The 24,963-nt window shown below is 55.5% G+C and overlaps 2 protein-coding genes and 1 long non-coding RNA gene across 9 annotated transcripts; 2 read left to right on the top strand and 1 right to left on the bottom strand.

The window, feature by feature from the left end:
- Nucleotides 1-2,249: 2,249 nt before the first annotated feature.
- LOC115490898 (uncharacterized) lies at nucleotides 2,250-3,531 on the bottom strand. The gene is made up of 2 exons (XR_012052178.1): nucleotides 3,155-3,531; nucleotides 2,250-2,860 (listed from the first exon to the last, which is right to left on the bottom strand). It is a non-coding gene; the product is annotated as an uncharacterized lncRNA (long non-coding RNA).
- A 106-nt stretch (nucleotides 3,532-3,637) lies between these two features.
- MIER2 (MIER family member 2) lies at nucleotides 3,638-18,379 on the top strand. Of its 6 annotated transcripts, none has more exons than XM_072919396.1 (13): nucleotides 3,638-3,701; nucleotides 7,532-7,619; nucleotides 8,476-8,624; nucleotides 9,101-9,226; nucleotides 9,876-9,999; nucleotides 10,640-10,749; nucleotides 11,368-11,437; nucleotides 12,234-12,400; nucleotides 12,846-12,927; nucleotides 13,018-13,112; nucleotides 13,897-14,129; nucleotides 15,018-15,154; nucleotides 15,816-18,379. In XM_072919396.1, exons 1-13 carry the CDS (start codon nucleotides 3,693-3,695, stop codon nucleotides 16,289-16,291), a joined length of 1,866 nt encoding a protein of 621 aa, XP_072775497.1. In that variant the 5' UTR covers nucleotides 3,638-3,692; the 3' UTR covers nucleotides 16,292-18,379. The 6 variants fall into 6 exon arrangements, with proteins under 6 accessions (XP_072775497.1, XP_030112745.2, XP_072775498.1 ...); XM_030256885.4 differs by having other exon boundaries at nucleotides 13,897-14,000; XM_072919397.1 differs by having other exon boundaries at nucleotides 12,249-12,400.
- Nucleotides 18,380-20,571: 2,192 nt separating this feature from the next.
- Nucleotides 20,572-24,963, top strand: PLPP2 (phospholipid phosphatase 2). 2 transcript variants are annotated; one of them, XM_030256969.4, is made up of 6 exons: nucleotides 20,572-20,838; nucleotides 22,585-22,736; nucleotides 23,069-23,346; nucleotides 23,522-23,579; nucleotides 23,691-23,867; nucleotides 23,947-24,963. In XM_030256969.4, the coding sequence occupies exons 1-6, from the start codon at nucleotides 20,787-20,789 to the stop codon at nucleotides 24,082-24,084; spliced, it is 855 nt and encodes a 284-aa protein (XP_030112829.1). In that variant the 5' UTR covers nucleotides 20,572-20,786; the 3' UTR covers nucleotides 24,085-24,963. The 2 variants fall into 2 exon arrangements, with proteins under 2 accessions (XP_030112829.1, XP_030112830.1); XM_030256970.4 differs by lacking the exon at nucleotides 20,572-20,838 and adding an exon at nucleotides 20,861-20,879.

Here is a 24,963-nt window from a genome sequence, read left to right on the forward strand (position 1 = left end):
GCTGGGAGGAGAACAGGATGAGACGGGAACTATATAGCTGTTGCAGGCACATTCTTCTTTCTTTCAGGATTTTTCATAGAAGAGCACAGAGGAAAGAAAGAGAAAACAATTTCTATTTCTGCTCCTTGTTTTCCCATGTAGAATGTGTTTGGAGAATTGTTTACCTGGGGTGAGTGCTTGGTTGGATTCTGGTGAGGATTGTTTGAGCCTGATAACCAATCCAATCATCCTGTGGCTGGACTCTCAACAGAGGGTCACGAGTTGTTAGTTAGATATAGTAGTTAGAAAAAGTAGGTTTGTAGTTTTAGTATCTTCTTTAAATAGGATATTAATGTATTATAATATAGTTATAATAAATCATTCAGCCTTCTGAGCTGGAGTCAGACATCAGCATTTCTTCCCACCGGGTTCACCTGCATTTACAATATAGCCATGATGCTCACCTTGACCCAGCCATCCCAGCCTCAGAAAACCTGGAAAAGACCCCTGGGAGCTGCGTGGGGCAGCTGAGAGCCAGGGCGGATCCTGAGACACCGGCACAGCTCAGAAGTACCAACACCCATCGGAAAGCCGGCACGGGTGTGGTGTTTGGAGTAGCAGAGCTCCATCTAGCATTGGTGAGAACTGATGCTGCTCCAAAGCCTGATTCACGGCTGCTTCGGTGAGCCTTGGAGCTGTTCTGTCTGTCAGCAGCCTCAAAAAACAGAGTTTTTTATAGTCCGAGCTTGTCTGTGCCCTCCTCGGCATCGAGCCCATCCTGCTCCCACGGCGGGACACAAACCTCCCCTCCCCAGGCAGAGTCAGTTCTCTGCTGTGGGAATCCAGAGCTTCCCTCTGGCTGCCCTGGGACCCTGGCAGGGGTCAGGAACCCCCTGGACAGAGCCCCCAGAGACACTGGCTGTGATCTCTGTCCACGGGAAAGAGTTTTCAATCTTACAGGATGAATTACCAGCTCTGAGTGTTTGATAGAAGTAATAATTAAGTGTGGCACAGGTGCAAAAGTAAAATTTTAGGATTCTAGATTAGGGGTCCAAAGGGGACAAGATGGAGGAATTGGGTGTGCCTTGTCCTTTTTCTCCTTCTTCATGCCCTCCATGTTTCACTGTGGTGTTGGCATTTTTCTGTTGGTTCAGGCTGGGGACACACTGTCCAACGTAGGTGACAGATATTGGCACGTTATTGTAAATCCAGCACAGGTAGTTTGTGGTATTTAATGTTTGTACCATCCCACTGAGGGCAGAGCCCCACACGCTGCCCTGCAGGACAGAGCTGCGGCAGGGCAGCAGAACATGTTAGAGATAAACAGAATAAACAACCTTGAAACCAGCACAGACCAATTATGACTTCTGCTTTGGCAGTGGGGCAGAAAGACAGAGACTTTTTGCAATCTCAGAATCATCAATACCACAGATTCCAACACTCTACCAATACTGACACCTCCTAGCAACATTGATTTGTTAACCCTTGTAAACTTTTCTTTATCTACCATCTGTTGTGGCTAAACACTCTGTGGCTGAGCTGCATCAAAGAGAAAGAATTTGCCCCTTGTCTCAGGGTTGCAAAGCTTTTCCAAGAAGCAGAATTGCTTACCAGGCAGGGCATAGAGGGAGGAGAGAAAGGAGGGCAGGATGTAGGATCACCCTGGTTTTGCAGGCAGATCAACCCAGGATTCAGCCAAGACCACTTCACCCATGTGGGATTTGTTGTCTCTGTCCACAGAGCAGCAATTGTACAAGAGCTGCTGTGGGAGTGTCCTGACCAATCACTCCCAAACACCTGCAGAGCCTGAACCACCCGGAATTCCACTGCCCTTCAGGCTTTTTTAAATGCCTTTGAAAATCTCAGAATGCCGAATGTCAGGCACTAAAATCTCTCATTTAGGATGATGGCTTTGGTGCCAGGGATGGGCAATGTGCTGCCTTCAGAGCCTGGTCCTTCTGAGGACAGAAATCCGTGTCCCAGGCAGTGGAGGTGTCTCCTGATCCCTGAGGGAAGAGTAGCTGCTCGAGAGGATTCAGTCTGGTTCTGTCAGTGCAAACACTAAACTGGAGAAGCAGAAGCTGGCAAGGGCACTGCTCCAGGATTATAACCAGTGGGGATCTCCCCAGACAGACCTTAACCCAAAACTCCAGGCCTTGAACCAAACCTCAGGCCTCGACACAAACCCTCAGCCTCTCTGTTTTTTGTGGTGACCGAGCACCCAAATGCACTGCTGGGAACAAGGCAGAAATCAGCAATTTTTGCAGACGTTTTTCTGAAGCTGGAGGCGAGGTTACCCTTTTTATTGAACAAACAGCATCTGCAAACTGTTAGTCCTTTGAGAAGAGCCAGACAGCTCCAAGCAAGGGAACAAAAGGCTGGTGAAGTGCTTTGGTTCGCAGCTCGAGGGCCACCACCACTTCAGAAGCACTTGATAACACTTTGCTTCCTGAGCTCAGAAGCATGAGCAAAACCCAGCATGGAGCCAGCTGCCAGGGTGGAGAGGCTGCTCCCAGAGACTGAGCACAAGGCCTCTGTGGGCACAGCCAGAGGCAGGTCCAGGCACAGGCACTGGCATGAGCTGGATGATGCCCCACAGGACCCCTTGGATGGTGAGATCTGGTGGCAAATGTCCCTGTGCACCATGTCACTGCACACCCTGAGGGAAGGGCTGCCTTGCTGGACTCCTTGAGGGATCGGGGGTCCCCGAGGGGCTGTGGGGATGGAGGGGAGCCTGGCTGGGCCATTCACTTCAGGAATCCCTGGAGATGGGTTCATTCATTGTGCTGGAATGTTGTTCTCTGGAAGCATGGGGTCATCACCAGTTAAACAGAGCTTGGAAAACCCATCAGGCAGCTTCCACACATGCATCTCTGGGGATCTGGAAGCACAGCCACAGCAAGGAACGAGATAGTACCTACACCCCAGTCCTTGCGAGGCACAGCCGGAATGGGGATGGGAATTGAAAACTGGGAATGGAAAACTGGGGATGGGAATTGAAAACTGGGAATGGGGATGGGAATGGGAACTGGGAATGGGAACTGGAAACTGGGAATGGGAACTTGGAATAGGCCTTCTCACTGGGCTCCAGCCCTTATTTCCCTCTTCTGTGAACTCTGACATGCAGTGACTTTTAATCACGGGAGTGATCAGTGAGGATCCCTAAAAGCGCTACCTGGAGGTTCAAGCTTCGTGGTACATGAAGAAGGCTGGGCTTGTGAGCACGGCTTTTCGTCCGACCTGTGTGGTCCCTGCTGCGTCCCCGCGGCCTGGGGGAGCCGGGCACCGTCCCTGGGCCTGCTCCGGCCGGAGTGACCCGGCACAGGGCGCGGGACCGGCACTGCCCGGGGGATTCATTTCCCTGAGGGGCTGGAGCCGCAGGGGCCTCACAGCGGTGGTCCCGGCAGCGACCAAGCGCTCCAGCCGCTACTCGGGCAGCGTTGCTGCATGCACCGGCAGCCTCCACTCTCCTCGCTCCGTGCCACCCCGCGGTACAAGACCCGAGACCGGAGCCGCGGAGCCCCGAACCGGCCGCGGAGCCCCGAACCGGCCCCGCAGCCCCGAACCGGCCCCGGGCCCGGCGCGGCCCCGACTGCGGCCCCGCCCCGGAGCCCCTCAGGCCGCGCCGGGCCCGGCCCCGCCCCCGCGGGCTCGGCCAATCAGCGGCCGCCGCCGCATCCGGGCCCCGCGCCCCCTGCCGCTCGCGCTCGGCCATGGCGGAGGTGAGCGCGGCGCCGCCGCCGGGGTCGCGCCGGGCCCGGGGCCGCTCCCGGGGCCGCTCCCGGGGCCGCTCCGGCCGGCCGGGCACAGCGGCACCCCCGAGCCGCGGCTGCCCGGGGCCGCCGTCCTGCGGCTGCGGGGTGGTGGGCCGGCGCGGGCCGCCGGGGCCCTGGGCGGCAGCGGGCCGAGGGGCGGGGGCGGCGGGGCCGGGCCGGGCGCGCCGGCGGGAGCGGGCACGGGAAGGGAGACACAGGGCGGGACCCGGCGGGACAGCGGGGCGGGCACCGCGCGGCCTGACCCGCGGCAGAGGGGCGCGAAGGGGCTGCGGGACCGCGGGGGGAGAGGCTGCGGGAAAGGCCCGGGGGCAGAACGGACCGGGAGCCCCGGGGCTGTGGCCCTGCAAGCCCCGGCACTGTTTGGGGTCGCTGGAGATGGGCTATGGGGTGTGGAGCTGTGGGAAGGGGCTCTCAGGTGAGAGGCGCCCTGAGCACTGAGGTCAGGAGGCTGGGGATGGCAGAGGGCTGGGAACGTGTCGGGAATGGTTGGTTTGGTTTGGGTAGCCAGGGTGGTTCTCGCCACCTTGCCTGGGAGCCAGGTGGGGACTCCCCACTGCCTCCCCGATTGCTGTCTCGTGTTTGCCTTGCTGGCTTTTGCTGAAACGTTCCTGCCATTGCTCCGTCACACTTCGAGCTGGTGATGCCATTGCCCATCAGGTCGTGACATGTCCCTCAAATATCCTTGACCTGTTGTGACACATGCACACTTCATTTCTATGGCATGACCCTCATGGTGGGCACAACATGGAGCAAAGGTGCTGGGAAGATTTCCAGGTACTCTGTGGCAGGATTTCAGATCCCCATTGGCACTGCCAGCATCTTGTGTGACAGCAGGGCTTCTCTTCCAGGTTATTTCAGTGTTCTACATCAGGAAGGTGCTGCCTGGCCTGTTTGCCCACCCACCGTGCTTTGGCCCTTGGTGGAGCACAAGGTTGTTGCATTCACTTGTGCCAGAGCGTTGTTTGGGCATGTTTTTGGGCCAGAGTGCTGCCTTGGCACCCTGCATGTCTGTGGCTCAGAGAGGTCTGTCCAGGGGACATCCAGGAATTGTCACTGTCTCTTGGATGAGGTTTGGCTGTGGAGCATCTCAGGGCTCTCTGATGGAGCCCTGATCTTCATGAGCAGTGCAGAAGGTCGTCTGTGTGTTCTGTCATCTGTTTATTCTTCGGTCTTTCAGAGACATAACTTGCAGGACAAATCTCTTTCCATCCCTGCTGCTTCCCTCTGGCTACAGCTGGGGTTTGTGGACAATGGCCCCATGGCCAAGGAGTGTGCACAAGGCAGAGGAAGCAGGAACACTTCTCACTGAATATGAAATATGTGTTAGACTGGCTCAAGAAACTGTGTTAGTTATTGAAGGGTAGCACTGGAAAGGGAAATTTCTTTTTTTTCCTCACTTTTTTGCAAGAGTGGCTTCAGTCTGGAAGGTTTTCTTAGGGTAGACACAACTGGCCTCACGATGGGAAATGACTTTGTCAGGGCAGAGAGCTCAGACTCTGCCTCTGCCCTGTGTGTCCTAAATGATGGCTGAGCTTCATTCCATGTGCTCAAAGCCTTGAGTCCACACCTAAGGAGGGGATGCAGGAGTCACCCAGAAATACAAACATCAGCGTGAGTAGTTGACCAACCTCAGTGTAACTTCTGAGAGGAAAGTTACTCTTATGCCTGAGCAGCAGAAGCTGAGAGGAGGAAAGCAGTGCTGGGGATGGTAAAGTGAAATTAAAGGAACTTAATCTCCTTTTTTGACCCTTCAAGATTATGACCCATGGGCATAGGAGCAAATTTCCAGCATCACAGTGCACTGGGAGAATAACTCCTGGAATCCCTCAGCAGCAGCAGGAGCAGTGACACCCTGGCCCAGAACCATTCTCAGTGTTTCTGGTGCGTGCCATGCTCTTGCATTTCTGCCTCCTGTGTGGTGTTTGGATTTGAGGTGTCAGGCAGCACCTACCTCACCTTCAGACCAAGTAACTCCACATCCCATGGCATTGGTAATCAGGGCAATCAGAAATATTCTGTGATCAGCTGCATTTTTAAGCCTTTCTCTTTTATTCCTTTGATTCTTGTTCCTGTGGTCTTCTGGATTTGTGAGTAATCTGAGGGATTGTTCTGTTCCACATGTATTCAAATTTGGGCATGGAATGGGCCATTTGCTTTGTCTGTCACTTGTTTCTTGTTTCCTCAGCCCCAGAGAGCAGTGCTGGTTATTCCATGGTGACTCCAGCATTCCCATTGCTCTGGTGCTCTGTTACTGCTTCAGAGAATTAAACTCTTGATTAGTTATGGAATTGTCACGCTGTTGTAGTGGCCAATCCTCCTACTTTCAGCACCTGGTTATTAATTGGAGATCTCCTTGTTCCTGAAGTATTCTTGACACCTTTTCAAGGCAGCCCATCCATGCCAACAGCTTCAATCTTTGTTTTCAGAGGCCTTATTGATCCCCAGGCAAGGAGGTGCCATTGATCTACAGATCATTGCCTGAGCAAAGTGAGTTCTGTAGGCTGTCCAAGACCTGGAGGGAGTAAGGGTACACCACACCACTTCTATGAACCACTCTTGTTTTCTTGGGAGGATTTATCCCAAGAGGGTTTTGTGCTTGGTCACATTCCAGCAAAGCCCAACAAAGGCACATTGACACTTTCCTGACTTACAGAGCCATTTCCTGGTATCACCATCCTCAAAATGGAGTCTGTCCCCTTCTCCTTTCATCATCCCATAACTTCTCCCTTCTCTTTTTGTGTGCACAGTTGTAGAGCTCTGTCTGGAGCCAGAGCGATCTCTGGGGGGATTATCTTGGGGGATGACGGACTGGAGGCATCTTCTTGGTTATTATGGAATTTCCAGTCTGTATGTTGATAGCTGAAGGAACTTAATCAGAACCCACAGTCTCTGGTGGCTTTTTTTTGGTGAATACTTTGCTGTGTTGTTAGAGGATAGATTTTAATGTGAAGCTATATTGTGTTTTCTTAAATAAATTGTAAGAAGCTCCTATGGAAGGCTGTAAATGTCCTGGCTCCAGCTGTGTAAGTGACTAGTGATGGTGCAGAGCTGAGATTGTTGATGGCTGAGTATCCTACAGAGATGTCACTGGGAACTTGGGGACTGACTCTGAGATTTTCTTCTGCAGTCAGGTGCTGTCAGTCACCCAAAAGCTTTGCTCCTTGCCTAGGCTGAACTTGATGAACTTGCACAGCAACCTGAGGAGCAGCAGATTTTCTGTCTGGGCTGTTTTCCTCAGCCCATGCTGCTGCCTGGCCTTGTGACCGAGCACCAAATGCCACCCTGCAGGTGCCTGTTCTGGGGCTCTGCCTGCTGGGTTGTTTCTGTGCTCCTGGGTGCAGTGGAGGCATCAGGGAGAAGCCAGGGTGTTGTGGGTGGCTGCTCTCGGAAGGGTCAGTCCCTAAAAATGCTGTGCTCAGACACAATGTGTGTGTTTAGAGTAACAGCTGAGGGTCCAGGTCGTTCTTTAAGTGAAGATCTAAGCCACAAAGGTCTGTGGTCTCAGATTCTGGGGGGATAAGTAGTGAAGGGAGTGCTGGAGGTAAAATAGATGGAATGGAGACACATGGACTGAGGGGAAGGTGAGGAGGCCAGGCAGAACTGTTCCCTACACCTGATGAGCTCTTTTGAGCAGCACAGTTGCTAACACTGCCCTCTGGGGCTTTGGGTAACTTTTGCTTTGAGCTTCAATGAACTTGCTGGTGGGGTGAAGTGGGTGGAAGGGTGGTGTGTTTTTAAGGAGAGCTGTCTCAGCTGTTTTTTCTCTTTTCCTGAAGGCCTCTGTTGGCCGGCAGAGCCCCAGGGTGGTTCCATACCCAGCCCGTGGCCTATGTCCTGGAGATCCCGCCCTTCAGAGCGCTGCAGGTACCTCCAGGCTCACCTTCTGTCTGTTTGTCTGGCTTCCAGAGGAAACAAAGTTGCTGTGATCACTTCCCTCCTCCTTGCAACACCTCCCGAGCCGCTTGGTTGTTTCCCATGCTGTTTGACAGGGGAGGAAAGGCTTAAAGATGCCAAAGCTCCTACAGGTGTCTATTTGATCATTCTTGAGTAAGGAGTGATTACCTTGAGTAAGGGGGAATTACCCTTTTCCCCCATTTTTTCCTCACTTTTATTGGTGTATCCCAAGACCCCTTCCCAGATTTCACAGGATTTATCCTCGTTGCAAGCGTGGTCATGGCAGGTAAGGCCCTGGCCAAGGACACAGGTGCAAAGGCACTGGCAACAATCCCAGAAAAGCACCTCATGGGCCTGCAGGGAGGGGAAAGGGACAAAGGGAAAGCCATGAAAGTAGGAGATAAAAAGAAATATTTAACCATTCTTGAGTAAGGGGTGATGCCAAAGCTCCTACAGATGTCTATTTGATCATTCTTGAGTAAGGGGTGATTACCCTAAAAACGCCCCCAGGCGAAGGAAAGGCTGCAATGTGTGCACACAGGTTGTGACACCAGCAAATCCAGTGAGGAGTGAGATACAAATACCCAGAAAAGCTTCAGATCCAGCTTCCAGTCAGTTGTGGGACTCAAATGTGCACAGAACCATGCTTTGTGCTGATGAAGTGACTGCTGCCAGTTGTGATCTCTGTTCCCCTTTGTTCTGCCTAATCTATTCCTCTGGCTGATCATATCTGCACACACACAAGAAGGGATCATCCCTGCCTTTGTTGCATCTCAAGATTTGGTCCATGGTGGTGCTAGTGTCCAACTTCTTCTGATCCCTGCAGTTGTGTCAATGGGCTCAGCTGATCATCGACTGAACCTGGCAGAGATCCTTTCCCAGAACTACGGTGTGAGGGAAGAAAGGGAGGAAGATGATACTCAGGAGAAGCAGAAATCCTTAGAAGAGCTGGAGAAGAGTTTCAGTGCCTCTCAGGTAAAGGCAGCAGGGGAGGGGAAGGGAAATTACCTGGAGGATTTGCTTGTTTGCTGTGTGAAGCCCTGACTTCAGCTGTGGGTGGTCCCACAGAGACCTCAGTGGAACACAAATTGATCTTGGTGACAGGGAATGTCTCTTCAGGCCAGGCACAAGAGTGGTACAGGGATTTGCTCTTTCCCTTCCTCTGCTTTAATACAGTTGTGCTGTCTGGCACCTATTTGAAATCTAGAATAAAAGATAAAGGTATTTTAAAAATGCCCTAGACTGTATTGCTCTGGGGTAAAAGTTCCTGTCTTTTCCATACCTTTGAGAGGGACAGGTTACAGTGAGTCCCAACAGTGACACCTGAGGCTGCTCAGAGCCCCCAGAGGAGCAGAGGTGCCCTGACTGCCTCTGCCTGTCTGTGTTCCAGCTGGTGTGGTGCTCTTGTGGTTGTTCTCTTCCTGATGCAGCTTTGTCCTCCTCTTGCTCAGAGCAGTGAAATGCCATTTGAGGAGCTGCTTGCACTGTATGGCTATGAGGTGTCAGATCCCATCTCAGAGCAGGACAGCGAGAGCAATGACATCACTCCCAACCTCCCTGACATGACTCTGGATAAGGTGAGAGCAGCTCTCTGCCTGGGTGTCTGCACGTGGGGTTGAGGTTCCCCCATTTCAGAGGGGTTGGAAGGGGCCTGCCTAGTTCTGGTGTCCCAGTGAGGAGCACCAGGTGCAGAAACACCAGTGTAAGGTGTTAAGTGGAGAAGGGAGAAAGGATATCTGTTTCAAAATGTAAAAACTCTGTATGGAGATTGGTTACGAGTATTTGCACATCCATGCTGGTGTGTGAAGAGCCAGGGAAAGTTTGTATCTTCAAAGTTTGTATGAAGCCATGGCTCCTCTTGTGCTAGCTCAAGTCTGTAGAAAGTGGAGGTTTTTTGGGGGTTGGGTTTTTTCCCCTTTCTTCCTCCTTCAGGATCTTTGAGATATTTGCTGTGAGTGCAGCTCTCCAGAAAGGGATGCTTGCTCATAGTGTCTGGCTTCCATAGGAAGCCACTCATGACACTTGTTAAAGTGCTTCTAGGGAAAATAGTCTGGGTGTGGTGGGAGTGTGAGAGAGAATCTGTCTTTGGACAAGCTGTGGGAGGGTGAAGAGATCTGTGGATGTGGCCACTGTTGGCCAAAAATGCTTTTACTCTAGGCCTCACTTCCCCCTCGTGTATTTTTTTTAATTTAAAAATATTTTTCACTTTCTTGTTGTTGTTAAAAGGAACAAATAGCGAAGGATTTGCTTTCAGGGGAAGAAGAGGAGGAGACACAATCTTCAGCTGATGATCTGACTCCATCCGTCACGTCCCACGATGCATCGGACTTATTCCCAAACCAGCCTGGCTGTATGTGTCACTAGTTCCTAAGTAGCTGCTGTTCACTTTTACATATGATGTGCAGGGGAGGGTGAGAATGGTTCTCTTAATTTTGTCAGTCTCCTGACATCAGATTTTCCACTTTTCCTCCTAGGGACTGTCTGCATGGCAGAGGCGTTACCGGGCTTTGGGTAGGACAGGACAGAGCGTTGATGAGCAGTGGGATGAGGGGAGAATTTTCTCAGAATACTGAGAGAGTGGGAATTGTTTTGCTGCCTGCTGTAATTGCAGTCTGAAAGATCAGTACCTCATCTGACATCTCTGCAAGTGAATAAATTCAGTAGTAGTAATGGAGTGATGTATTGTGGCAGTTCCTAAATGTTGGAATATATGTGGGAAGCCAAAGCACGTGACAGGGACTCTGCACGAAGTGATGTTATTTCTTCTGCTGTTTTGCAATATTAAGGAGTCTGAGCTTCCCCAAGTTGGCCATCCATGTGGCAAGTGTCCAAATTCTTTTACTTAAAGTGAGAAAATTAAAATACAGGTAAGTTGTCACTGTAGACCGTGCTGAAAGGGACTTTAGGACAGAAAATGAAGGGAAAGAGAGGGAACGTAAAGGAACAGAATAAAAAATTTGTAACTACAGATTTTTTCCTTTCCCACAAAGCAAACAACTTCCTTGCTGATGAAGACAAAGAGCCATGTTCATCACCATGTGCTTCCTCCATGGCTGAGGACTCGGAGGTGGATTCCATCCCATCCAATGAGTGTAAGAAGGTAAATGACCTGAGTGCATTGGGAAAGGGCACTCCTGAGTTTGAAAAATGCATGACACCAAAGCACTATGCTATTTCCCCAACTGACTTCTAATGCCTTGCATTTTGTGGGTGGCAGTGGCAGATGTGGATTACAAGAGGGGTTTTTAATATAATCTTGAAATTATCTTCTGTGTCAGATAAGGGAAGTAAGTCTGTTGTGCCTTGGTAAATTAAATCTGCAGCCCTATAAAGGTGAAATGCTCTGCAGTATTCCCAGCAGGATTTACTGAGAAGGAACCATCTTTCTAAAGAGAGGAGCAGGCTTCCAAATTCATCCTGGCTGTGAAGGTTGCAGTAGAACCCCTGCATTGCTTTATTTCCAGCCTTAGCTGCTTGCCATAGATCATTTACATTAAAACTATGTAAATGCTGAAGGTCCCCACAGTATCATCTGGTTGGTAGTAAATCTCTTAGTTACCCTATAAAATAGTCAGGGTTCACTAGAAACAATACTGACAGAGGGGGATACCAGTAAATAAGTCAGCCTTGTGGTGGTGTAGTCCCTAAATCACGAAGTACAGCCTGTGTGGAGCGTTTCCCGTTTCAATTTTCTCACCTCTCTGTCATGGGATTTCAGGAGATCATGGTTGGACCTCAGTACCAGGCCACTGTTCCCATCCTCCGTTTAAACAGGCACAGGCAAAAAGGTAAGGCAGCCTCTTCTTTGTGCTGGTTTGGGGGTAGGGCTGCTGGCAGGAGGTTCTGATGGGCTCTGGATCTCCAGTCCTGCTCTGGATCTCCAGTCCTGCTCTGGATCTCCAGTCCTGCTCTGGATCTCCAGACTCAGCAGCTTTCAGTGCTGACACTCAGATTTACTGGCTGAACTGAGCCTGAGTTAATAGGACTGGGAACACAGGGACAGAACTGGGTTGGTGTGACAGGAGGGGGTCTCAGCTGTAGCCAAAGAGAAGGAACACCCATCTGGGGATGCTGTGATTTATTCTCTCTGACGTCTTCCTTAAGTAGTGAGTTAGTGTCATTCAGTGCTCCCTGGAGGTGATCTCTTTCTGATTTTGGGATTTCTGCAGACTAAACAGAGGTGCCTTGATTTGCAGATTGTGTCCAGTAATGAGTGCAGTATGAGTGCCAGCTTGTTGAGCTTCTGGAAATTTTAGAAAGCTAAAATGTTCTTTATTTGCCAGGATTAATTAATCAAAACAGCAATCTTTGAGAATATGATAACAAAAACTTTGTCAGCCAACCTTTCTGAAACAATGGAAACAAGCTGAGCCCGTGCCAAAGGCCCTAAAAGAGATATAAAGAGCTTATCTGCCTCCAAAATCAGGAGGGAACATGCAGTGCCTTGAGAAATGTTTGTCATCTCTAGTGCCAAGCTGGAGTACCAAGCAAAGATTTCCTCCCTCCTCTGTCTCCCCCATGCCTGTCCGTGCAGACCACTTCTCAAAAAGCAGCAGAATTCTCTGTTTGATTATCTTATTTCAGTGCTTTTTCTGTTAGCCTATGAGAATGAAGATCAGCTGCTTTGGGACCCAAACATCCTCCCCGAGAGGGAGGTGGAAGAGTTCCTGTACCGCGCTGTGAAGCGGCAGTGGGACGAGCTGTCCAGCACCAGCCTGCCAGAGGGAGAGGTGGTCAAGGACAACGAGCAGGTGAGCTCAGGGCTTCCTGCAGCCCACACAGAGCCAGGTGGTGCTGGCCCAACAGTGCCACGTTCCCTACAGAGGGCACAATGAGGTCAAACTCCAGTGATCCTGGTGGATAAGTGAGGGTGTGTGCCCAGCTGCGTTCTGGCGAGGTCTGTTACCCTCCCATTGGGAAGACTGGGAAAGTCAGCAGATCAACCATTTCAGAGCAGCTGTGTTTACTTCAAGCTAGCCAGGTTAGATTCTGGTGGGACTGCATCTGTTGAGTCCCAGGGTTTGTAATCCAGTGCCTTAAAAAGTGGGATAATCTCTGTTGGTGGTCAGGCTGAGGTTAGCAGCAAGGTGGCTCCTGGGAAATAGAAGTTTTAAGAGGCAAATGTGAGTCGTGAGCGGGCTGGTTTGTGGTGTGGTGCTCAGGTAGTGCTGTGAGTGATTTCCTTCTGTTTCCCAGGCTTTGTATGAGCTGGTGAAATGCAACTTCAATGCAGAAGAGGCGCTGCGAAGGTTACGGTTCAACGTGAAGGTTATCAGAGGTGAGGACCCCCCTCATTTGGGCTCATCAAGGCACATGCAACTCTTTCTAGATTCTGCACATCTCCCTCTACTCTTTCTTTCTGCTACAGATGAGCTTTGTGCCTGGAGCGAGGAAGAATGTAGAAATTTTGAACATGGCTTTAGGGTCCATGGGAAAAACTTTCACCTTATCCAAGCAAACAAGGTAAGGCTGCTCCCCCCAGGTGAGGAGCAGGGGAAGGAGGCAGGTGCTTGGGCACCAGAGGTGTGCTCTGGGCCTCGGCTGACACAGGCAGTTCAGGGTGGCCGAGTTCCAATCCCAGGCTTTGTGTTGACTCATGCCAGCAGGTGATGGGCTGTTCACTGCCCTGCTCTGCCTTATTTTCCAGGTGGGAGAAGTCACAAACACCACTGACCTGCATGAGTGATGTCAGTTAATTACTGATTAGCCCTTTCTGGAGTCTCAAAAGTTCTTTCCAAACTCTCAGCCCTTGCAGTACTTCTGTGAATGAGTGAGTTGAGCATGTGGATGTTTCGTAAAGTCCCCTGGGGTCCTCTAGAATGGCAGATGCTGTTGTAGGGAGAGCTGGGCCCCGGGACATGCTGCTGTGCTGGGAGTTGGCAGAACCAGAGAGTCCAGTTCTACCACTGGTTAATTGTAGGCATGTTGACGCTGGCCAGTGACAATGGATGCAGGTTTGCTCTCTCTGCTAAGTGTGCTGCTGCTGGAAGCACAGGAAAGTCCTGCACGAGTGTGTGTGGCCCACACGGGTCTGTGACAGCAGCTGTGTGCTGTGGGGAGTTCTTTTCTCTGGCCACCTCGGAAACCTCAGTACGTGCTTCTGTTCTGCAGCAATGTGTCCATAGCAATGTAAATCTCTGTAATGCACTTCTAATTTTCTGTGCTGGTTAAATGGGAAAATAGCTCCTTGCTCCAGGAGATGCACCTGGATGGGTGTGCCTGTCCTGAGTGGGGTGTTTCTCCTCAGGTCCGCACGCGGTCGGTGGGCGAGTGCGTGGAGTATTACTACATGTGGAAAAAATCCGAGCGTTACGACTACTTCACTCAGCAGACTCGTCTCGGAAGGAAGAAGTACGTCCTCCACCCTGGAGCCACGTGCGTGGAATATTCTCACACTAAAATTAGTAATATTAACCTCCCAGTGAAGATTCCTGCTGCAAAGCACCTCCGCTTAACAGACTGCGCTTTCTTCTCCAGAAGGTTTCTCGGGTGGGAGGATGGAGGGATGCACGGGGTGTGCTCAGAGCACAAACACTCAGTTGGTGTGGGGAGGGAAGATAAAACAACTGTGGACTTCCTTTTCCTCTTCTGTGTGTCAAAAGCGGTTTTGTTTCAATCAAATGCATCCACAAAAGACTGGGGACAGGGATTCAGAGCTGACTTGGTGAAAGAGCTCAGTTTGATGAGGTTTTGAGAAGGGAGGTTTTTCAATTCAAAAATGCACTTATTTCTGGTGGTTGGAACCTGAATTAATTTCCCTTTGAGGCAAATTCTTCTCTTTGAAATTTATGCTAATTACAGAAGGTACTTTTCAAAACACACCTTTTCAAAAGGGTTGAAACAGAAATCTCTTAATAGGTCAAAATGAAATATTGAAGCTGAATCAATTAAAAACATCAGATGAAGGCTTAGATTTTTTTTTTTTTCCAATTCTGATGCAACACAGGAAAATACCTACAATTTTAAATCTTCCCAGGGTGGGAAAATATATTCTCATCACTTGCTCTTTGCTGGCACACTCATGACCCACTGCAGTCATTCCATGAAACTGGATGTTCCCATGTATTTATTTCCCTTTGGAACAGGCTGAGGCTCACATAACTGAGGGCAGAGCTCTTTAGGAAACTGGAGAGCCCATTTTGGTTTATCATGGGCTGGACTTGGCCACACTGTTGCCTGAGATCACCTCCTCAGGGCAGAGTCTAAACCAGGCTCTGCAGAGCAGGGAGGGATGGACATTCATTCTAGTGATGTCTCTACAGTCCCATTGCTTTATTTGTTGATGGGTTTTAATCCCCATCACCCTTTCTTCTGCCTGCATCTCTCTGCTCAGCAGGTGGTGGCAAGGCTCTCTCTCTTTCCCCACAGGGATTTCACTGACAATGACCTGGATGGGGTTGAAGTGGAAAACACGAGTCGTTCTCGGAGCTCCCCACCAATTCCCTCTGCAGCTGGCTGCCTGGATGCTCACTTTGGTCAAGATCAGATAGCAATTGAGAGCACAGGTAACTCTTTTTTATCCATCTGCCAGGGAGTTTTGGTGTCAGCAGAAGCTGACATTGTAAAATGTCTGTCTGTGCATTGACCAGAGGTGACTTTATAAAACAGTTGTTCCTGTGTTGGGCTTAGAGGGGTGGCCTAGGTCACTCCCAAAACAAAAGGATTGTGCACTGGGCACCTGAATGAGGTGCTTCCAAAGCACTGACACAGGCAGCTCCTCCAGAGGGTGGGTTCAGGCCTCAGAAGTCTGGTGCAAGTTGCTTTCACACAGAGCTGGCTGCGAGAAGATCTGCAGGGAGCCCCACATGGGTTCGTTCCCTCACTGTCCTACTGCAGATGAAAGCTTTGTGTGGGCAGCTCCCAGGGGTTGTTGGCACGAGGGGATAGGATTTAGGGTTTGGCTTATCTTGCATTGTGTCTGAGAGGTTTCCTTTAATTTCCATAGAAACACTGATGGCCTCCCATCTGCTGTGGGCATCTTGCCTTCCCTGGGTAGGGGCTGACGGGGGATCTTGGTTGCTGTGACAAGGAAACACTTGTGCCATCTAATACACACTGTTGGGATTAAGTGGGCCTGACCTGGGTGTGTGGGCATTGTGGACTCACTGTGGCTTTCTCTTCCTTGTCCCTCTCTCTGTTCCCTGCTGGCTGTGCCCCCCTGGGCAGAGCCCCTGAGCGTGGAGAGCACGGCCTGCAGCCTGGGCAGCATCAGCGAGTCGGGGCAGGGCTACGAGTGCAGCACCCCCTCGGAGACAAACTGCTCCTTTGACCCCTCGGAGGAGACGTCCTCGGGGGCTGTCCCTGTGCCCTGCCCACGCCACACTGCCACCCCCTCCGAGCCCGAGCTCTTTGCTTTGCCACCCGCGGCACCAGGACTGGCAGAGAAGCAGGAGACCTTGCAGAACTCTGGTGAGGCAATAACCATGGACTTCACTCTCCCTGCAGACATTAACGAGGGGTTGCCTTTAGTTGCTGGCCCTGTGGATTTGGACAGAGACCCTGAGGCAGTGGTGGCCCCTGCGCAAGTGTCCTTATCGGTCACAGATTTCGGTCTCATTGGCATCGGAGATGTAAATACTTTCCTGACTGCTCATCAGGCTTGCCCAGCACCTATGGCTCGGTCAGAGCCTCTGTCACAGTGAGTCACAAATTTGGCACAGACCCAGCAAGGACTTTGACCTGACTGAGTGAAATTCTGGAACTTCCACTGTCCTGTAGGGACAGCTTGGAGCTGTTGGTCGGAATCTGTCTTTCCATCCTCCTCGATCCAAGGCTGCAGTGAAACCAAACACCTTTCTGCTCCAGCGTATCCTGACACAATTGTGCAAAGTGGTGGCTGGCTTTCCTGAGTGGGGAGGTCCATCCCCCCCCTCCTGCGCTGGCCGTGTGTCACCCTGGGTGATGCCAGCCTGCTCGGAGAGTCCCTGAGCAGAGGTGCTGTGAGAAGAGGGATGTGTCACCATCATGGTGAGGGTGCAGGCTGGGGGTCTGAGAGCCTGGGAGGGCTGCAGGGCAGTTTCCTGACCTCCTCCCAGCAGCTGTGGCTGGTCACAGGCCGGCACAAGCTGCTTCCCCCTCCAGCAGCCACGTGTCCTGGCACCACCAGCTGCAGGTGGGAGCAGGCCTGGCCCAGCCCTCGGGCAGAAGTGTCAGGTTTTGGAAAGGGATGCTGTGTGTGAGAGTTCTTCTCACCTTCCCGTGCACTGCTGGACCAGGGAGAACTTCTGTGGGGACTAACAGGAGTTTCTAGACTCAGAGTGATGCTGGCCAGGAGCTGTGCTGCTGCTGCTGGCTGGGGATGACCTGATCTTCTCTGAGCTGAAGTGCCAGAGGGTAGAATGCAGGTGAAGAGATCTGTAACTTCCCAGTTTGTTCCAACAATTTGTCAGCAGAGGGAGGAGGTTGCTTAGCTCCCAGATGCCTGGGATATGGGTGCTAGCACAGTCCCAGGCAGGGGAGCACAGCATCCCTGGGCATCCCTGCCCCTCCCTGTGTCACAGGACAGGCTGTTCTGAGAGGAAAGTGTGACTTTTCTGCCATGTTCAGGGAGGTGCCAGGTGCTGTGCAGAGCCACGGGAGCCTGTCCTTAGGTGTGCTGGAGTCCAAAGCTGCTTCACTCCCCAGGTGTGTTCCAGGGCTGGGATTGGCCACTGGCTCAGTGTGTTCTCATTCTCCTTTTCCCATGCAGGAAATGCTCTCCACTCACCTGCTGGGCAAGGCTCTGGTGCAGACAGAGCTGTGGTTCCTCCAGATGTGTTCCACGGCTGGGAAAGGGCTTGGGTTGAGGGTTTTGGTGGAGACTTTGGGGCTGTGGCTGTGCACTTAGCTCTGCTGGCAGTGGATTTGGCAGGTACCTAAACCCAGGAGGCTGCATCCTCCTTTCACCTGGCCCTGGGAAGTTGTGCCCACCCTGCAGCAGGAGCAGGGAGACAGCATCCATGGGATGTCAGGATTAGACCTTGTCTCACTCCTAAGCCCCAGATCTGGTTTGTGTGCTTTAGCAGGGGTTTGCTTCAGTGCCCAGCTCTGTGCTGGGAGGTGCTGAGCCCCAGGCACATGGAGCTGCCTCACCTGGCTTGGCTTTGTCAGCCAGATGTGGTGACAGAGGTGTCCCCTGCAGCTGCTCCTGGGAGCAGGAAGCAAACACAGTGCCTGCTCCATAGTGGAACTGCCCAGGCTGTGGTGCCCCTTTTCTGGGGGTGAGAGGAAGCTCCGTGGCTGAAGGGAGAAGAGGAGGCAGGGTGAGAGCACAGGCAGCCCTCCCAGGGAGGGCCAGGCCTTGGCATCTCCTCCATTACTTTTCCTGAAACCATTTTTTTCTTTTGGTTTATTTCAAGCCCTAGTGAAAGGAGGGGAGCTGGCTGAGGCAGAAATCTCTTTATGTCCTTCAGTGTTGTTTACAGATTTGCATGGGGTCTTTCAACATGAGTGCAGCGCTTTTTCCACATAACTTTGAGGGAGAGGGGTGAAAAAGGCTGGGACAGGGAGGGGGAGGATGTTTGGTTCTGTTTTTTTTTTTTTGTTTGGTTTTTTTTTTTTTTTGGTTTGGTTTGGTTTTTTTTTTTGGGGGGGGGGTTTCTTTTTTCCTTCTTACAAAGCACATTCACTTTGAGCTGCTCCCAATGCTGGACTCTTTTCTCCCTTGCCCCCCAGCCCTACACTGTGAAGTGACACTGCCTTGAAGGCCCCTCGCCGTTATTTATTTAATTAAAAACCTAATTTGAAAGTGAGCCAGAAGTCTGTCTTCTTTTTGGAGGCCAAGATACAACAGTCCAGTGTATAATGATGGCAAAATAAGAATGGGGTTCCCTGTCTCTGCTGTGTGATCCTCTCCTGCTCTCCACAAGTGCTCTCCTCCAGGATTCCCTGTGCCAGGGATGCCATCCCAGCCTAGGAGGAGGCCCAGAGCTTTTCCCTTGCCATGCTGCAGCTGGAGGGAGCTGTCTGTTCCTCTCACAGGTGCCCCAAGTCCTCTAAAATCCTGTCAACCTGTGCCAGGTCTGGGGTGTTGAGAGGCAGGGATGCATCCAAACTTCAACCAGAACAAGCTCCTGGAGGCAAGAGGAGTTCCTACTGCGGCTGGATTGTGTTTCCGGGGCAGGTCCGGGCCCGGTTCGGGGCAGGGTCCGGGCCGGGTTCGGGCCGGGTCTGGGGCAGGGTCCGGGCCGGGTCCGGGCCGGGTCCGGGGCAGGGTCCGGGCCGGGTTCGGGCCGGGTCCGGGGCAGGGTCCGGGCCGGGTTCGGGGCAGGGTCCGGGCAGGATTCAGGCCAGGTCCGGGCCGGGTCTGGGGCAGGGTCCGGGCCGGGTTCTGGGGCAGGGTCCGGGCCGGGTTCTGGGCAGGGTCCGGGGCAGGGTCCGGGCTGGGTTCGGGGCAGGGTCCGGGCCGGGTTCTGGGCAGGGTCCGGGGCAGGGTCCGGGCCGGGTTCTGGGGCAGGGTCCGGGCCGGGTTCGGGGCAGGGTCCGGGCCGGGATCCGGGCAGGGTCCGGGGCAGGATCCGGGCCGGGTTCGGGCCGGGTTCGGGGCAGGATCCGGGCCGGGTTCTGGGGCAGGTTCCGGGGCAGGTTCCGGGCCGGGTTCGGGCCGGGTTCGGGGCAGGGTCCGGGCCGGGTTCGGGCCGGGTTCGGGCCGGGTTCGGGGCAGGGTCCGGGGCAGGATCCGGGGCAGGGTCCGGGCCGGGTCCGGGCCGGGTTCCGCAGCCCCCGGGCCCGGATGCAGTGCGGCGCTCGGGCAGCAGAGGGCGCCCCAGCGCCGCGCCCGGGACCCGCCCTCGCCCCGGGGCCGCGCCCGGAGCCGCCGGACTCGGCCCGGGCCCCGCGGCACCCCCGGGCCGGTACCGGGCCGGTACCGGGCGGCACCGCCCGCAGCCTCGGATCCCGTGGGGCACAGTCGTGCGGGGCCGTGCGGAGCTTCCCCTGCGCGCTCCAGCGCGGGGGGTCCGTGCCGTGTCCTCGGAGCCCCGCACTGTCACATCTGTGTCCCCACGGTGGCCCGGAGCCCTCCCACACCCATGAGGAGGGGGAATTATCAGCGGTGGGACAGAGCGTCTTAATCTTTTCCACCTTCCTCGAGGCTCTCAGTTGTTTGCCTGGGGTCTGCAGGCAGCATGTGTGGGGTAAATCCTGCCCAGCGGTGTGCCAGGGCCCCCGTGGCACTGGAGGGCAGGGGGAAGCTGCACCGGGGCACATCAGGGCAGGGAAAAGCTGGTCCGTGGTTCTGTCCCCTCTCCTGAAACTCCAGGGTAGCCCGAGAGCGTTTGCAGCTCTCGGCTTCCCACAAACAGCCTTGACATTCTGCACAGGCCGCTCACGCTGCGCTTCAATCACCCGCAGTTATCAGCCATGGGTGGTTTCTGTGTTATTTGTTTCCTTCCCGACATCCGGCATGGAGCAAACAGCCGGCGTGCGACTGTCCCTGCTCCCACCAGAGAATTACTGTGGGACCTGTGCTCCATCCTTTGCTCCTGTCCCCATTCTGGGTTCCAGCATGTCCCCAAACCCAACGGGAAGCACCGGGAGCCCACAGGAGGCTCAGGAAACCCAGCCGAATGTCTCCGCGGGTAAATCAGCTCCTGTCCCACCCTCCGTGCTCACACCGGTGTCTGCTGCATCCCGGACATCCCCGCTTCCCCTCAAGAACCCACCCCGCCACCGAGACAGCCCCACGTCTGCTCAACCAGCGCAGCCAGCACGTTTCAGGGGCAGAATTCTCCTTTTTACCCCTTTTTTTTCTCCTCAGGACATAGGCCCGAGGCGGGTGGGACTCGGGCGGTACCGAAGCGGCCTCGCTCGTTTTCTTCTCCCCCTTCCCCTCGGCGCAGCCACGGGAGGAGCCGAGCCGGGCCAGGCGGGGCGGGCACCGGGGGACTCGGGAGGGCCGGAGCGGCGGGGACCGGAGCGGGGCCCGAGGAAGCGGCGAGGGGCGAGGGGGTCTGGCTGCAGAGGGGTCCCTGCCCTGCCCCGCCGCGCCCCACACCTGCCCCGGCCCCGCCGCTCCCGCCCCGCCCCGGCCCTGGGCGGGGGCACCGGGTCCGGTCCCGCCCCGCCCCGCCCCGCCCGGACTTTACCTCCCGGCCGGGCCCGCGCCGTTCCGGGCCATGTGAGCCGCGGGGCCGGGCCGCGGGGCCGCAGGGCTGCGGGATGGAGCGCAGGAAGGTCTTCGTGGCGCTCGACGTGCTCTGCCTGGCGGTCGGTGAGGGCTCCGTCCCGGCGCCCCCGCCGCGGGCGGCTCCGGTGCGGCTCCGCGTCCCGCCGGTGCCCTCGGTGGGGCTGGGCTGGGGCTGGGGCGGGGTCCGCGGGAGGTACCGGGGGTCCGCTCTGGCCCGTGGCCGGTGCTGCCGGGCCGGGGGCGGCGTGGCAGGCACCTGCCCGGCCGGTGCCCGGGGCTCCGGGCCTCCACCGGGAGCCACCGGCGAGGTGCGGGCGGGCTGCGCCTCCCGCCCCAGCCCTACCGGGCTCCGCCGGGGCCGTTCCCGTTCCCGGCACGGTCCCACGGCGGGGTGGGAGCCCGGTGTGCCGCCGGCCGGGACGCTGCGGGAGGGTCCCTCGGCTCGGGCGGCACCGGGACGGTTCCGCCGCCGCCCTGGCCGCCTGCCCGCCGCCGAGCCCGGCGCTCCGCGGGGCCGGTGGGTTCGGAGCGCCCCTTCTCGGACCCCCTCTGCCCCCCTCCAGTGCTGGGAAATGTTTCCAAAACTGCCGCGAGGAAGTAACGAATTAAGACGGACTAAAAATAAAGGCCCGGATCGGGATCGCGGCTGGAGCTTCCCCGGCTGCGGGGCGGGGGGAGGCCGCGTCCCGGTGCCGCTCGGAGCGCCTTTCCCTCCTGCGGGCCGGTGCTTTATATTTTTAGGGGAGCTTTTTTTGGAGGATGAAATTATCCCGAAAGAAAATTGGTGTCTAATTTGAGCTGAAAATGGACGTCTGAGGTGCGCGGGGAGGAGGGGCTGGGGCCGCTTCCCTGCCCCGGCAGCGCGGCGGGGCAGCCCCCGGTGCTCCTCGGGGAGCGCGGGAGGCGGCGGGACCCCCGGGCGGGGACAAAGGTGCGGGCTCCCGGGAGACGGAGGAGCGAGGGGAGGCGGAAACCACCGGGAAAGGCGGAACTGGGAGAAGAGCCCGGCCTAAGGTGCCTCCGGGGAGCGTCCTGGAGCCCGTCCTTGGCTGCTGCTGAGCAGGGATGGAGCAGGGCAGGGGGCCCATTCCAGCGGGGGGCTGGCACGGCTGCTGGGTGGCGCAGAGACCCCAAAATCCCTCTGGATTTCCAGGGCAGTTCCATCCTGGCTGAGCTCGCAGCTGCCCGTGGTTGGGGCTGCAGCGTGCTGGATGGAAAATCCTCCTTGCCCAGGCTGACCCAGCCAGCACAGCCTCTCCCCAGTGCCCCGAGGAGCCAGGGCAGAGGAGAGGCTGACAGAAACAAGGGCTGTGGGAGGATGAGGGGAGCAAGCCACTGGAATGGGTCGTGTTCAGCATCTCCCAGCACTGGCTCTCCTAGAGCTGCTGTGAGGGATCATCTGGGGGCCCTTCCCTGCTGTAAAACAGCTTTACAAGATGCCTGTGCTCATTAATTTTATCAGCTCTGTTTTCCTAGGCTGGGCAGTGTGAGGAGAGGGCACAGCAGGATCAGGCCTTGCCACTGTTGTGCCTGGGGAGGAGTAGGGCAGCCGTAGAGGCTCTGTGGGTGCCCGTTTGTGGCTGTCTCGTGTGGTATCTGGGTGCTGCAGGCATCTGGGAGCTCTGATAGGGCCCTATCGCTCTCAGGGCAGTGCTCTGGTGGGTTCAGGTCCTCCTGCCCTGGGTACAGGTGGCTCAGGACTTCATCCCGGGGGGATCCCTGCCTGGCATCGGGGAGCAGAGACACAGAAATGAGAGATGGGTGGTGCTGCGTGCTGCTGTGGAGCCTGCTGGCTGCTGTCCCCAGTCCTCACCTCTCTCTGCCTTGCAGCGTCTCTGCCCTTCGTCATCCTGACTCTGGTGAACTCCCCCTACAAGAGAGGCTTCTACTGCAACGATGACTCCATCCGCTACCCCTACAAGGCAGACACCATCACCCACGGCCTCATGGCTGGGGTCACCATCAGCTGCACTGTTGTCATTGTAAGGAGCTGCCACCCCCTTTCCTCCCGAGCAGGGTCACGCTGACCTGTTGTATCTGGAAGCTGGGGCTTGGCACAGCCACCTCCAGAGCCCTGGAAGGGCAGCAACACCCTCAGCTTGAGCCCCGCTCTGCTTGAGGGTGGGAGCTCCCACTGGAGTGGCGTGAGCCACATCCCATGGGACTGGTTCCCTGCAGGGAGGGGGAGAGGGCCCGTGGGCTCCTGTGGCAGGGAGATGCCAGGGGCTCCTCTCCACAGAGCCAGAGCATCCTACACGCCTGGGGAGCTGCTCAGCAGCCCCCAGCCCTCACCTGCTCCCCCTGGTCTCTGCAGATCTCATCAGGAGAGGCGTACCTGGTCTACACCGAGCGTCTCTACTCCAAGTCAGAATTCAACAATTACCTGGCTGCCCTCTACAAGGTGGTTGGGACCTTTCTCTTTGGGGGGGCCATCAGCCAGTCCCTGACTGACCTGGCCAAATACATGATCGGCCGGCTCCGGCCCAACTTCCTGGCTGTCTGCAACCCTGACTGGTCCAAGGTGAACTGCTCCATCTATGTGCAGCTGGAGAACGTCTGCCAGGGAGAGAGCAGGAGCGTCACCGAGTCCAGGTGAGCCGTGGATGTGGTTCTTCTGCCTGCCCAGCAGTGCTGGGCTCACGGTGGCAGCCCCAGATGGGTATTGAGGCTCTCCTGTTGCAGGGCAGAGCCTGTGGAGTGGGCAGGGATCTTGTGGGGACCAGCTGGGGGCTCGCTCATGGCCTGACCCACCCTTTTTGCCCCACAGGCTGTCCTTCTACTCAGGACACTCTTCCTTTGGGATGTACTGCATGATGTTCCTGGCGGTGAGTGCCGTGCTGTGGGAAGCCCCCACGTGTGCCATGCCCCAAACACCCCATCCCCGGGCTGGCTGCTGAGCCCTGCCCGGGGTGATTTCTCCCTTCTTTGCCACCCAGCTGTACGTGCAGGCCCGCCTGGTGGGGAAGTGGGCCCGGTTGCTGCGTCCCACCATCCAGTTCTTCCTCATCGCCTTCGCCATCTACGTGGGCTACACCAGGGTGTCCGACTACAAGCACCACTGGAGCGACGTGCTGGTGGGGCTGCTGCAGGGGGCTCTCATTGCCGTCCTCATTGTGAGTGTCCCCAGCGCAGCCCGCTGCTCGGCCGGGCTCCTGCATCCCAAAAAACATCTTTCCCCTTGTTCCTTCCCAGGTCCGCTATGTCTCTGACTTCTTCAAGGCCCGTCCCCCGCGGCAGCGTGAGGAGAAGGACCCGGAGCGCAAGCCCAGCCTGCCCCTCACGCTGAGCGAGCCCGAGCACAACCACTACAGCTACCGGGGAGCCCCGTGAGCCCCGGCCCCGCCGTGCTCCTGCCTCCGGGGACAGCTGCCTCTGGGCTGCCCACGGCCTCCACGCCTCTGGTGCCTCTGGCTGACACGAGTGGGACAGCCCTGCCTGCTCCCCGTGCCCGTGGTGCTGTGGGGCCGGGCGATGCCAGCGCCCTGCCCGTGGGGAGGGGATGTCCTCTCCCCCCCAGAGTCACGCCCCAAGGCTGCTGTCCCAGCCCTTCGTGCGGAGGGAGGGGAGGGTGGCACGTGGGGGTGGATTTATTGGGCTGGCAAAGCACACAGAGCGAAGAGCAAACTCCTTGGGAAGTCTGAGATTGCCTGGGCTGAGTGTGTGTTGTCCCTGTTTAATTATCCAGCCACACAAGTACGAATCCTCACAGGCGTAGAGGGAGCAGGACAGCTTCTGGGCTAGCTAGACTTTTTTGGGAAGGATTAAAGCAATCCAGAGCTCCTCTCTGCTCCACTGGTTACCTTTAAGAGCAGTCCTGCCCGCCAGCAGCTGCTGTGAGCAAAGGGTGCCTGGGCAGCCTCTCCTCTGCCTGTGCCCAGTTCTGCAGTGCTGGGAGCCAGAGCTGTTTGCCCCCTGCCTGCTTCACGCCTGCCTTGGGCAAGGGGCTGCTGCTCCAGCCTTTGTCCCTCCTGCAGCTTCAGCTGATGCTTTAGGGTGTGTGGTGGGGCTAGGGAGATATTTTCTGTGGTAAAGGAAAACAAATGGGGATGTGGAGCTGTCCAAATGTCCTGGGAAAGGGGGGCAATGGGTACAGAGCAGTCCCATCACTGACACGTGGCTGCCTCCAGCACTGCGGTGCTGTGGGTCTCTTTTTAAAATACATTCATTTTCATTTTCATGTTGTTTTTAAATTAGATCGTTCTTAAGGAA

The sequence above is a fragment of the Taeniopygia guttata genome, chromosome 28 (assembly GCF_048771995.1).
Source record: "Taeniopygia guttata chromosome 28, bTaeGut7.mat, whole genome shotgun sequence".
In the NCBI taxonomy this organism is placed as follows: domain Eukaryota; kingdom Metazoa; phylum Chordata; class Aves; order Passeriformes; family Estrildidae; genus Taeniopygia; species Taeniopygia guttata.